Source organism: Hermetia illucens, chromosome 1, assembly GCF_905115235.1.
Source record: "Hermetia illucens chromosome 1, iHerIll2.2.curated.20191125, whole genome shotgun sequence".
Lineage (NCBI taxonomy): Eukaryota > Metazoa > Arthropoda > Insecta > Diptera > Stratiomyidae > Hermetia > Hermetia illucens.
The window spans coordinates 62,051,826-62,064,747 of record NC_051849.1 but is presented as its reverse complement, the minus strand read 5'-3'; the positions used below and the strand labels follow the sequence as shown (position 1 = coordinate 62,064,747).

The window sequence follows — 12,922 nt, the reverse complement described above, 5'->3', positions numbered from 1 at the left end:
GGTTTTGTGTATTTCCTTTATAAAGAGATTTGAGTGTGCATTTGTCGATTATGCATATATTATGTCAAAATTTCCACTTTCAAGTACTATTTACATTCATAGTCTTGAATTTGCAGAGAAGCGACAGTTTTGACCTAGTATAACTTTGTTAGTAATAGTGTGATTTTCACCAAATTTGGCAGGATCATGCTCTATGCTGTAACCTATATTACTGTAAAATTTTGTGATTCTAGAGTGAACTTGAGGGGGGTTTTCCTGTCAATTACTAAAAATTCTAGTTATGTACTATTATTAACTTTATTTAAACAGGTATCGGTATGGAGGGTATTTCGGAGCCTAGCCACCATATAGTGGCAGCCTCCTGATTTTTTTCAGATTTTTCGGTTGGGTAGTTTCTGAGAATGGGTTCGTTAAAAAATGACCACTTTCAACCCCCCGCACTCCCCACCTTTTCAACAAATTTCAAACCTAAGACCGGATTCGAAAAGTACTAACCGAGACCTTTAATTTGATATCCCACATGACTATATTTGATGAAAAAAAAATTTACACCCCCCTTTTGCATGTATGGGGACCCCCCTTAAATTCGACGTGAAAGGATGTAACTCACGATATGCGTGAGCGACCATAGTTCCCACCTTTCTACCAAATTTGGTGCCAATCGCTATAGTCGTCTCCGAGAAAAATGCGTGTGACGGACAGACAGACAGACAGTAAACCGATTTTAATAAGGTTTTGTGTTTACACAAAACCTTAAAAATGGGTGGCATGGACACGTTATTGTTTTAAAAGCTCACTGCATATAGGGAGAGCGGGACAGAAAAAATTGAAACTTCAAGAACAAGCCACAGCAGCAGAAACCATCCGCAATGTCGACATCGCCGCGGTTTTCGTGGGCCACGTTGTATTCAACGGAAAATTGTCCGGATCAAGAATTAGTTTAAGCATAATTTAAAGTGTTTTAATTTATTATGGTAATTTAAAATTGTTTATTAATTTGATAAAGCTGAAACTCGTCAGGCCACAACAGTTGGCGCTACCTTTTCTCTTTAACAAAATATAAATGAGAAGAACGGCGCAGGACCATTTTCTTCTTCGCTTTTTCTTTCTGCTCGTTTAGCTACTCATTCCACTTGCGTGGTTTTTTTTTCTCTTGTGGGTTGATCACTTCCGCTAAAGATTTCCTCCGAAATAGAAGTAAGTCCCTCGGTAACTATCGGACGCTGCCATTTTGATGTAGGAGTGTGGCAGTATGGTTCCCCCAGCTCGAGGACCAATTCGCTTTGGCCAGCGTCAAAGAGGATGCCGTTTGATTTAATCACGCGCGACAAATGAGTTTGTCTCCGACGTTCTCGAGGACTACTCTTATAAGCGACTAAATGAGCAGCTCAGAAACCGACTGTCAGGAAGTGAGACGGCTAAACTTAACCACTTACTGACTAAGCTAACGCTAGGTACAGGTGCGCAAGCCTGCTGTAAAATGAAGCAGTTGGCTGGTTTTTTCGGTTGTTTTTGTCGTTTTTTCGGCTTATTTTATAATGAAAAAAGGTCAAATTTTATTTTTTACATGCCGAATAGTGAGTTTTATTCCTCATATACCGGCATTTCGTGGACCAGTTGTCATCTTCCCCAGTGAGTTTTTGTCTGATAGACTCACTATTCAGCATTTAAAAAATAAAATTTGTATTTTTTTCATTATATGTTGGGTGGTGTCAATGTCGCACCGAGCTGCTACAGCCTTTGTGGCTGCGGAAGCTCCGGGAGAGGACCATCCTGGCACATGCGGATTCGGGATCTCTGGAAACTTTAGCCCTCACCGTAGACAAAATTCATGAGGCCCACGTGCAACCCATGGTGTCTTGGGACAATTCAAGCCAGGTGGCTCAGCTGCAGCAGATCGTGACAGCATTAACAGCTACCGACTTTGAGTTAGCAGAGGCCGTCGTTGCTTTGCGTTCGGGAAGTAGGGCTAAATCAAAGTCTAGATTCGCCTCCCGAAATGGGTGATCGGCCGTCGGGATCTTTGGTAAATACCGAGGCATGCTGGTACCATCGTATGCTCACTGGAAAGACTACAAAGCGTACCAGCCCCTGCAATTTTGCACCCAAGAAACCAGTCTTGCTGGGACTTCTAGCGACTGCTACCCGAAATGCAGCACCACTTCGCCTCATAATCTACAAACCCTGGAGCTGGAACCACTTCCTCTCAAATCTAAAATTTGGTCGCTACAGGCGCTAAAGTTTCGGTTCTTTTCGTATCCCGGCATCATAATTTAAAACCGCAATAGCTAAAACTTGCAGCGGTGAATTCTTCCTCCATCCGTACATATAGTTAGAGGCAAGTAGATTTAAGTTTAGGACATCGACGAACGTTTTCTTAGCCCTTCATTATCGGGGACCTCAGCGTACTCATTTCAGGCGCGGATTTCCCGTGGTTTGCTAGTAGATTTACATAACAAGCTCATCGTTGATCCCACAAAATAATCTCGTCCTGCGCACCCAACACTCTTTCCATCGTTTTTGAAGACGTTGCCGACGCAAGTATTTGCGCACTTCTTCAAAAATACAACAACATCACTACCGAATGTAGTCTCTCTGAACTCGTTAAACATGATGTTCCGCCCCAAATCAACACTACTGGCTCCCCGTTCTTTTGTAAAGTGCGACCATTACCACCGCAGAAGTTCGCAGTTGCGCGGGAAGGGTTCGAACAACCTCTTAAGCAGGGTGTTTGCACACCTTCAGAGAACTGTTGTTCCTTGCTACTTCACATGGTTCCTAAATCCAATGACGAATGGAAACCTTGTGGTGACAACAGACGTCTATGTGCTCAGAAGGTTCCAGACGGACATCAGATCCCACTCATCCACGATTTTGCGCACTCTATCGTAAACTGCCGCACTTTCTCGTACTTCGACTTAGTTAAGGCATACCATCCCTGTAGCTCCCGAAGACATTCCGAAAACGGCAATATGCTCACCTTTCCGACTCTTCGAGTTCACTAGGATGATTTTTGGACTGTGCAATCCGGCGCAAACCTTTTAGACAGTCATCCATTCTATTCTGCGAAACATCCACTTCACTTTCGTATATGTAGATGATGTTCTTATCGGCTCTTTCTCTGGCTTCGACCCTTTAGCGCACCTCGAATACATTTTTCAATGTCTCCTTCAGGCCGATCTAGTATATGTACATAACGTTGAAAAGTGAAAATTTCTACAATGGCAGGCGAGGTTCCTCGGTCACCTAATTATCCCTGAGGGTATCCAACCGGACCCAGTCAAGGTGCAAACAATTTCAAGCTTCTGATTACCAAAACCTATCTGAGGAGGCTTTTGCGCATGTTAAACTTCAATTGTCGTTTCTTGTCAATCAATCCTTAATACCTTCTTGTCTGGGTCGAAAACCAAAGACTACTGTGAATCCCAGAGGTTGTGTTTGAGATCACCAAACAACAGCTGGTGGATACTGAACTTCTGGCATTCTATCAGCAAGATGCATTCCTAGCCTTATTCGCCGCTACCTAACACATTGCCGTAGGTGCTGCCCTTGACCAAAAAAATGAGCCAAATCTGGCAACCGGTGAGCTCCTTCTCCAAATATCTGAATACTGATCAACGGCACTACAGTACCTATGATCGTCAGTTACTAGCCGCCTTACACACAGTTAAATACTCCCGATATTTCCTTGAAGGCAGGCCGTTCACATTGTTCACGGACCATAAGCTCCTCACTTTGGCTTTGAAACAAAACCCGACAAAGCGTCCCTTCACCAACTTTGGCACTTGAGTTTTATCAGCCAGTTCACTTCCAACATTCAACACATGTCTGAAACAGATAACAAGGTTGCTGACACCTTGTCCCGAGTTGCAGAAGTCAAAATCCGCCACCGTTGATTTTCCAATCGCCGAGGTGCAGAAAGACGAACTCCAAATATACATTTCTTATCTTCGGAGGACATTAATGTTTAGGCCAGACAGTGCAGCACATCCTAGAAGTACAAGACTACAAAGCAGAGAAAAGAGGTAGGAATGTTCCCCCCCACCAATCGTTTCCACACATCCACCTCGACATGATTGGTTCTTTGCGAAATTGCCACGGTTTCAGGTATTGCCTCGCAATCATCGATAAATTTACTCGATCACCTGAGGCGATACCTCTGAAAAACTTTGCAGCACAATCTTAAGCAGAGACCCTCTGCCGAGAATGGATTCATGAATGGAATGCAGTTTGAGTCCTCCCTTTTCTCAGAGTTGGGCAAAGTCATCGGCTTTAAACACCACCGAACAACCGCGTACTAGTCGTAGTCCAATGGGATATTTGAAAGGTCACATAGGACGCTGAAGGCTGCTATAATGGTCCAAGACGACCCTTCTTGGTCGCTGGGCCTGCCACTCGATCTACATGGCCTCCGAACAGCTAATCGAGAAGAATTTGCTGCAAGTCCCGCGGTATATGAGGAGAAACTGAGACTCCCCAGCGACTCTGTTCTCAACATCAGTTGGGGAATCAACGCTACTAGTCTGTTGCGTCTGCTCAAGGACGCAATGCCAAAACTGAAGCCGCTACCACACACTAACCACACGAAAACCATGGCTGACGTGCCCAGCGATCTCAAATCCTGTATGCATAATTAGGACGGACGCCTCTTAGAAGCCGTGCCACCTTACCAGGGCTCCTTCAAAGTCCTCGAGCGAGGCCGACATCATTATAGCCCCAACGACAGTTGCACAGTAAAACGGATCCCTTTGGCTCAACTAAAGCCAGGAAGAAGGCACAATTAGGAGCAGGGCGTGCGACGCCTCCATATTAATTTGCGGCAGCCGAATTGAGGGTGCCGGACGTCTGGTTCCTCGCTGAGACCACCTTTGGTTTCAGCTGAAGCTGAAATTCTGTGGCGGAGCAAGCAACTTACGTTTCAGACGCACGCATCTGTGAATCTTGGCGGCAATGACATCGGAAAACAATTTTTTGGCGGCGAAAATTGAGAGTACAGATTCGAGCAATACTCATCTCTGATCATTCTACATTGAAAATTGTAAATATTTTAATCAAAGAATAAAATATTGTGTTTTAATAATTACTCTATAGTGCCATCAGGGTGGGTATCGGCAATGAAAATCATACAAAATCGCAGACAGAGTCAAGCTGCGTATCGACTAAACGCTCTCCGAAGCGGACAACATCTTATGAGGCAGCATGAGTGATTGCCGGGATGAGCGAAGTAGATATTTTAGTCGATGACGCAAGCCGCTATTCCGCGAATCAGTTAACGATTCTAAACAAGCAAAGTGAGCGAATGAGGTCCTTACTGCAGGGCAAACAGCATGAGACTAGGCGGAGAATGCCCGGTGGAATAAGCCTGTCCACCGGCCAAACATAAGTATATAGACAATGCCGAGCCACGGTGAGGCGAAATATGATCTAACTCAGTTCTTTACCGGACACAGTGGGTACAGGAAATACCTCTATAGGTTCGGTTTCGATGAATCGCACAATTATGCTACGTGTGAAGGTACAGCCAAAGATGCAGAACGCGTTTTCTTCACCTGTCCAAGATTTGAAAGCTAAATACATGTTTAATTGTGGCTAGTAAGGTATATGGTACAATCAAATACAGCCTGGGATGTGGTAACTGCAGTGGTGAAAAGGGTCTACCAGCAGCTAAAAGAAGCAGAAGCTCAGCGAGGGCATAGAAGGGAAGCTACCGCTATTAACACCATGCAGACCGGTAGTAGCCCATTTAGAGTGAACATTTAAGAAATAAACAGACATACGGAGCCCAGAAGGGTGGTCCCGTGGGGAGAATATTAAGAAAATATGGAAGTTTTAGTCGGTAAGAGCCCGACATGCATGTCCTAGATTGCAGGTGTGCATACATAATGGACTTCCCAGTAAAAAAAAAACAAGTCGGAAAACCGGAAGCTTAACACTTCAGGTATAAAAGGTTTTGTGTTTCCCTATGTGGGAAGCATAACGCAGTTCTCCATTGGCTGTCAGCATTGACTCCAGATATTTAAATTGCTCAGTGCTGTCAGCTTCAGTAACCTGCCCAGAACTGAGCGCATTAAATATCTCGGGTCAATACTATCAGCCAATGGAGAACTGCGTAATGAATTTGCTTCTCGTATTAATGCGACCTGGGTGAATTGGCATTCCACAACTGGTGTTCCTTATGATCGACGTATCAGCAAACGTCTCAAATCTAAAATTTACCGCAATATCGTCCGTCCGCTCTCTATAGTTCAGAATGTTGACTGATTATAAAAGACAATGAACGACGTCTTGCGGTAATGGAGACGAAGATGTTGCATTGGACTGGCGTGACACGTTTTGATAACATCTGAAATGAGGATATCCGCGATCGATATGGGTTTGTACTGATCCTGGAAAAACTGCGTGAGAGACTTTTTCGATGGTGTGGTCACGTAATTAACGCAAACGAGAATGCACTTACCAATAATGGTCTGAACATCGAAGTCAATGGTAAGCAACCAAAAAACCGCACGAAATAACGGTAGCTTGACACGCTGGATGGGGATTTAAAGGGGGTCATCCCGTGTGTCGGCTTTGAAGAATCGAATTTTTTTTTATGGCATCAATTGTATCTAGATATAGTGTAGAATATATGGGCAAAGTGATTTTTTGATATTCGGAGTCATTCGGAAATTATAGTGTTGAACACGTGATAAGTCACATGCTGGATTTATGTCGATCGCCGTAATAAAGCTCGTATTTATCGGTCCGAATGACGTTCGAATGAGTTCCTTAAAAGGACAAGAATTGAAGCCAAGGCCATACATGTGTTTCTTGAAGAAACCTAAGGTTTATGAACTAGGTATAGCAGATTAATGGTCAGTTAAGGTTTTATGGCTAAAAATCACATTCTACTTTTTAAATGCGTTTTTCTCGAAACCGCATGTTAAAAATCGGCTGTCACCATAGCCCAAAACCTATCCAACCAAATTCTTTGAAATTTTCACGACTTATTCAGAACATATTTCTACGGTCCGCAAACTAGGATAATTACGATTCATTCAGTAGTTTTTTTTATTCATTGAAGAAGCCGTAAAAAAACGCCAAAATTCAAAAAAAAAGTTTAACAAGGCACCAAAAATTTAGTTTTTAATATTTTTTAATAATCCTAGTTTGCAGACTGCAGTTAAGTCTGTACATTAAAATGGCGTTTACTTTTTTTCTCTAAGTAGATCGTAGCCCCCTCTAGCGTGGCAGCAGAAAAACACCTTTTTTTGGAGATGGGTGTATAAATTGCTCTGTATTTCAATAACGAATTATTCATATTAATTTTTCGAACCCGATCACATAGGGGTTCGAAAAATTAATATGAATGCTCAAGATGTAATTAAATCTATGGTGAAAAATTCGTATTTGTATCTTTCTCCAGTTCTTCACAAAAAATTTCTAAAAAAAAGCCAAAAAAAACGGCCTTCACACGGGATGACCCACTTAAAGGCCTCGCGATTACATCTTAATCAGGCATTTGATAAAATAAAATGACGAAACCGATCACGACCAGCTGACCCCGCTTGTCAACGGGAAAAACGCTGAAGAAAAAGAAAAAGATGCGAGGAGCGACGAGTGCACGATAGCTCCTTGTAATATAGCTAAAAATCCCATTGCCCTCTATTTTTTAGAACGCGATTTAAATAAATCATTTGATGGAAAGCCCTGGATTGATGCTTCACACTCTGAGTTTAATATTATTGGCAAATGCCAAAAATATAACCTACATCAAATATAAAGAAGTCGGGAAACCGGAAGCTAGACGCTTCAGGTATGAAAGGTTTTGTGTATTTCTTTCACAAAGAGGTTTGAGTGTGCATTTGTCCCATTAGCATGTAGCACGTAAAATATGCATATATTATGTGAAAATAGCCACTTTCAAGTGATATCGACATTCATAGTCTTGAATTTGCAGAGGAGCGACAGTTTTCACCTAGTATAACTTTGTTGGTAATAATGCGATTTTCACCAAATTTGGCAAGATTCTGCTCCATACCGTAGCCTACATTGCTGCAATTTTGTGTGTTTTGTGGGCTTTCCTGTCAATTATTAAAAATTATAGTAATATACTATTATTAACTTTATTTGAACAGGTATCGGTATGGAGGGTATTTCGGAGCCTAGGCACCGTATAGTGGCAGCCCCATGATTTTTTTCAGGTTTTTGGGTTGGGCAGTTTCTGAGAATGGGTTCGTTAAAAAAATGACCACTTTCAACCCCCCGCACTCCCCACCTTTTCAACAAAAGTCAAAACTAAGACCGGCTTCGGAAAGTACTAACCGAAACCTTTAATTTGATACCCCACATGACTATATTTGATGAAAAAGAAATTTACACCCCCCTTTTGCATGTATGGGGACCCCCCCTTAAATTCGTCGTAAAAGGATGTAACTCACTATAGGCGTGAGCGTTCACCTTTCTACCAAATTTGGTGTCAATCGCTATAACCGTCTCCGAGAAAAATGCGTGTGACGGACAGACAGACAGACAGACAGACAGTAAATCGATTTTAATAAGGTTTTGTGTTTACACAAAACCTTAAAAAAGGCTGCCGATAATTAGATTCTTCTTGAATGGAATTTTAATCTTTCACTCGAATGTCTATTATTCTCGTTAATTATGACGTCAGCATTTTATTTGCATGGCTTTGGAAGCAGTTAATTCGTACGAAATTGCTAAGTTTGCGCTGCTATAACTTTGGCGTTAATGGCCAGATTTCCATTATTTGCATGTATATACGAAATATTGTTCTCTATGCTGGCGCAAAATTCAGAAATTCTAGGATGAATTTAAGGGGGTTTTTCAGTAAATTTCTAAAAGTTGGTAATATACTATTAGTGAGTTTATTTGAGCAGATATCGGAATGGGACATATTTTAAGGCCTAGATTTCATCTAAGCGCAACACCCTGATTTTTTTTTGGATTTTTGGATTGGGTAGTTTCCGATAATGAGTCCTGTCTCACTTCAAGTGCCTACATTTTGACTTCTTACTCGCGCACTTTGCAATTTATGCCAAAACTAATCCCAGTTTCGGAAAGTGCAAATCGTGACCTTTCATTTGATTCCCTACACGACTATATCCGGTGAAAAATCTTTTTGAATCCCCCTTTGTATGTATGGGGGCCCCCTTTAAACTCCACCTAAATTTATGCAACTCACTGTATGGGTGGGATTTTATAGTTCCCATCTGTCCACCAAATTTCGTTCGGATCGGTTTAGCCGTTTTTGAGAAAAGTACGTGTGACAGACAGACATTGAATCGATTTAAATAAGATTTTGTTTTACACAAAACCTTAAAAACAGGTATCAAATGAAAAATTTTAATTTGTGATACTTTGAGAAGGTCTTAATTTGAAAGTTGATTAAGTTACCATTGAATAAAGAATCAAAAAGTACACATCTAAAGTTTTCAAGAACTCTGCAATTGTAAAAAGCGCTTCAAATACAGCTGACGTGGTCCACTTTTTTCACCCGAATTCATTCTGGTCTAAATGATAAAAGTAAACTGTTTAGTGCAAATGTAGCCGCTGTGGACAAAGTGAAAATTGATCGAGAATTTTAATCTGAAATCTTATAGAACCATATTATTACTTGAAAATGACAAGCCAAATCGCATTTCTGATTATGTAGGTATGAGTATGTAAATGAAAGAGCGATAAGAATCACAGAAATTGATGGCTGACAGAAGACAGTCCAATACACGATATTGAAACGTACGATATTCAAATTAAAAGCTCCTTCGAAAAAAAAGGAACACATCGTTGCCAATTTTGTCCAATTCACTGAATCCCACAAACCATCAACTGTTAAGGCAAATAGACCGGGAGTAATAGAGTTAAAATTCTTAGCCTAAAGCAAGTTTAGCTGTAATCTGCAACGGTGCAATATTGCGTTACTAATCCACATTGCTTGAAGTATCTTTAGAATTTTGAGCCAAAAATTTTCTAGACTTTGTTTCGCACTTATTGGCCAAACACTTGGAAAATTTTGTGGACTTGTTAAAGCGCATGAGTTAGCCTGAGCTGGGTTGGTGTCAAATAAATATTTGAAACGAAGAACCATACCAAAGCTTGCGTCAGGCAAAACAAAATAACCATAAACTTAACGAAAATGTCTGCAGAAATCCGAAGGTTATTCAACTTGCCTATAACGTCTGAATTTCAATAGTCTGCTGTACTCCCCTTTTGGGTTGAAAACAAACAGAAATATTTACATTTCTACTACAACTGTTCATTTCACGAAGCTTTGAACAAATGAATTACCATAAATGAATATTGGCAGCCCAAAAAAGGTAAAAACAATGGAATCAATAAATCTTGAGTCAATCTTCTTCAGAGAGAACATTTCATGAATCTTTTTATAAGTTACCTAGGCAAGCGTCCTGATGTCCATCCGAATGTCCAGCACAAAACATTTCTCCGAACAGCTCGACATTTATCTGTTTGCTTTCATGCCATTGTATACAGTCAGATGCACCTGAGAAAGAACGGAGAAAAAATTAGCGGAACATGCAAGAAAGATACTTCGGAGAATTTGTGTGACACACTTATTATTGGCACAGATGCCGTCTGCAGAATGTTTGTTCCAGAATGTCCCATATTCGCTTCCATCTTTCCCCAGCCCGCAATGATTCCTTTCTTGCCCACCAGATCGATTGGCTGGGAAGGCAGACATATGGGAAGAATGTGGCTCCTGCAAAACGAAACATGTTTCAGATGTGCAAAACAGTAACATAGAGTATGAATGGAAAAATGTGTGCACATGTTCTGGAGATTGCAAGAATTGTTCCATGAAACAAGTGGGGTGGAAAGCAAATGGAATATTTCGATTGCTCTCTTCATCTTGACTCATTCCATTAGTCAGATCCATCATATTCATCGAGTTCTTGGTATACACTTTCATTTGAATAAAAGCATGAAGGAAACACTTGTGTGCCAGAAACTTCCACCGAAATTCAACAATAAACGCAACTCGAGATAATCCAATAATCTCCACATTACTGTGACAGCACCTCCCCCAGTTTTATTACATTACGAATGCACTTGCGAATTAATGCAATAGAGGAGATACCTACATGTAGCCTGCCGGGCGAGCAAGCTTCAGCAAGGCCAGGTCATATCGATCCGGCTGGGTCACGCGGAACTGGAACCTGGGATGAATAATTTTCTGCAGGACGCGATGTTTCTCCGACGGGATGGGTTCGAAAATAGCTCCCGTATTTTGAGTGTCCAGCTCGCCCAGGTAAACAATTATGTCCTGCAGCCGGGCTTGTTGGATGCAGTGGGCGGCTGTGGCTACATAATTCCGGGATACCAGCACACCTCCGCACTGGTACTCTGCAATTCGAATATGCGCTTGCCATGGGTACTCGCCGAACCGTGCCGGTCTTCCTCCGATAATACGTTTTTGTAGGGTATTTTGGGACGTTCTGGGTATACCACATTCGAATGGCTGAAAAAATGTTTTTACATTTCAAATTTGTGTGTGCACATATTCATATAGATGTGTTGTTTTTCCTTATTTCTCTACATATTCCAAATGAACAAAACAGTGGACATTTTACAAACAAACACAAAAACAAATTTAATTACATAGAAACAAAGAATTAATACATATATAATGGGCGAATCCGTCAGCATACTTATCAGATATTTAAATTACTATCTTACTTTTGATGATAATCAGATAATTTCATGATTGTGGATTATTAAGGCACCGATTATCCCCAAGTCATCACCCCAACTCACCTGTTGCAATACTTCATTATCGTCTCGCCGTCTTAATATGCTCCTTTTCGGTAGAGCAGGAGCTTTCTTCACAACCTTCAACGCTGTCTGATTTATCTCGTTCTCGGATACACAGCAAGAGAACAGCCATTTACTTCCACCACATCCTTGGGCATGCTTCCCACCTTGGAGCCAACACGAAAAGGATAGCTTGCAGGGTCGAACGACATTTTGATGCACACATTCTGAAGGAAGCCCAAGCACAGACTGCAGAAATCCTTCGGGTAATGAAAATGGATTAACCAATGTCAATTGACCACAAACGGATGACCTTACCGGCGTCAACAATAGATATAAGTGAGAGTTGTATTAAAAATTGCAAGATAAGAAAAAGGAATTGCCATGACAGCATGATTTGGCGACACTAGATTGAAGGAATATAATCATTCTCACAAAGTGGAGAAAGTTAGCAGATTGCTTTCATTTCCATGACAAAAGGGGTTAAAGGTTTTTGGTAAAGTATTCCATCTGAAATGAAAATTAATATATTATTAACTAAAAGATTTAAAATATTTAAAAAAAAACGTTCACATAAGTAGAGCATTAGTTTGTTCTGAGGAAGAAGATTCATGGTCTCTTATATACAAATGGAGCTTGTCGATCTGCCATACTTCAGTATCTCATAGGTGAAAGGAGTGGTCTGGTGGATTAGTGAGCCCTAGATGCAAAACGACCACCAAAAAATCCTTCTCGACATGGAAAATGGAAGAGGCGACAACCGAAAGTTCATAAGAACAAATTGAAAAAGTCAGCCCCGTCACTTTGGACTTAATAATACACGCAAAGTTTTTCCTGCTTATCGTAAAAGAGGCTAACGGGATAAAAATTCGTGGCCTAGCAACCAGCAGACTTGAAAAATTTGTTGCTACCGGTACGACAGCAACACCTCGGATAGAGACTCAGCTCACGGCTACGACCATTCGTTATCGACGGAAGACTATAATTGGTTTCTGAAATGTGTACACGTTTTTCGACAATGACAGCGAGGGTCCGCTTTCTCCAGCTAGAAGGGGAATTCCAACGATATAAGCGGACATTCTGGGCGTAAAGTAAGTTAGATGGTAGGACTTTGAAGAGAACCTTTTGCCACATTCATGGCAATGCGCTTTTG

The 12,922-nt window shown here is 41.3% G+C and overlaps 1 protein-coding gene across 1 annotated transcript in view; it reads right to left on the bottom strand.

Annotated features, from left to right (window-relative positions):
* The window catches only part of LOC119647031 (serine proteinase stubble), a 35,906-nt gene that overhangs the window by 9,349 nt on the left and 13,635 nt on the right, over positions 1–12,922 (bottom strand). The window contains exons 2-6 of the mRNA XM_038047772.1: positions 12,088–12,279; positions 11,773–12,029; positions 11,100–11,476; positions 10,572–10,717; positions 10,394–10,501 (exon numbers count right to left, since the gene is read on the bottom strand). Of these exons, the coding sequence (XP_037903700.1) occupies positions 10,394–10,501; positions 10,572–10,717; positions 11,100–11,476; positions 11,773–12,029; positions 12,088–12,163 (964 nt within the window). The 5' untranslated portion in view covers positions 12,164–12,279. The remainder of the gene's footprint in view (positions 1–10,393; positions 10,502–10,571; positions 10,718–11,099; positions 11,477–11,772; positions 12,030–12,087; positions 12,280–12,922) is intronic.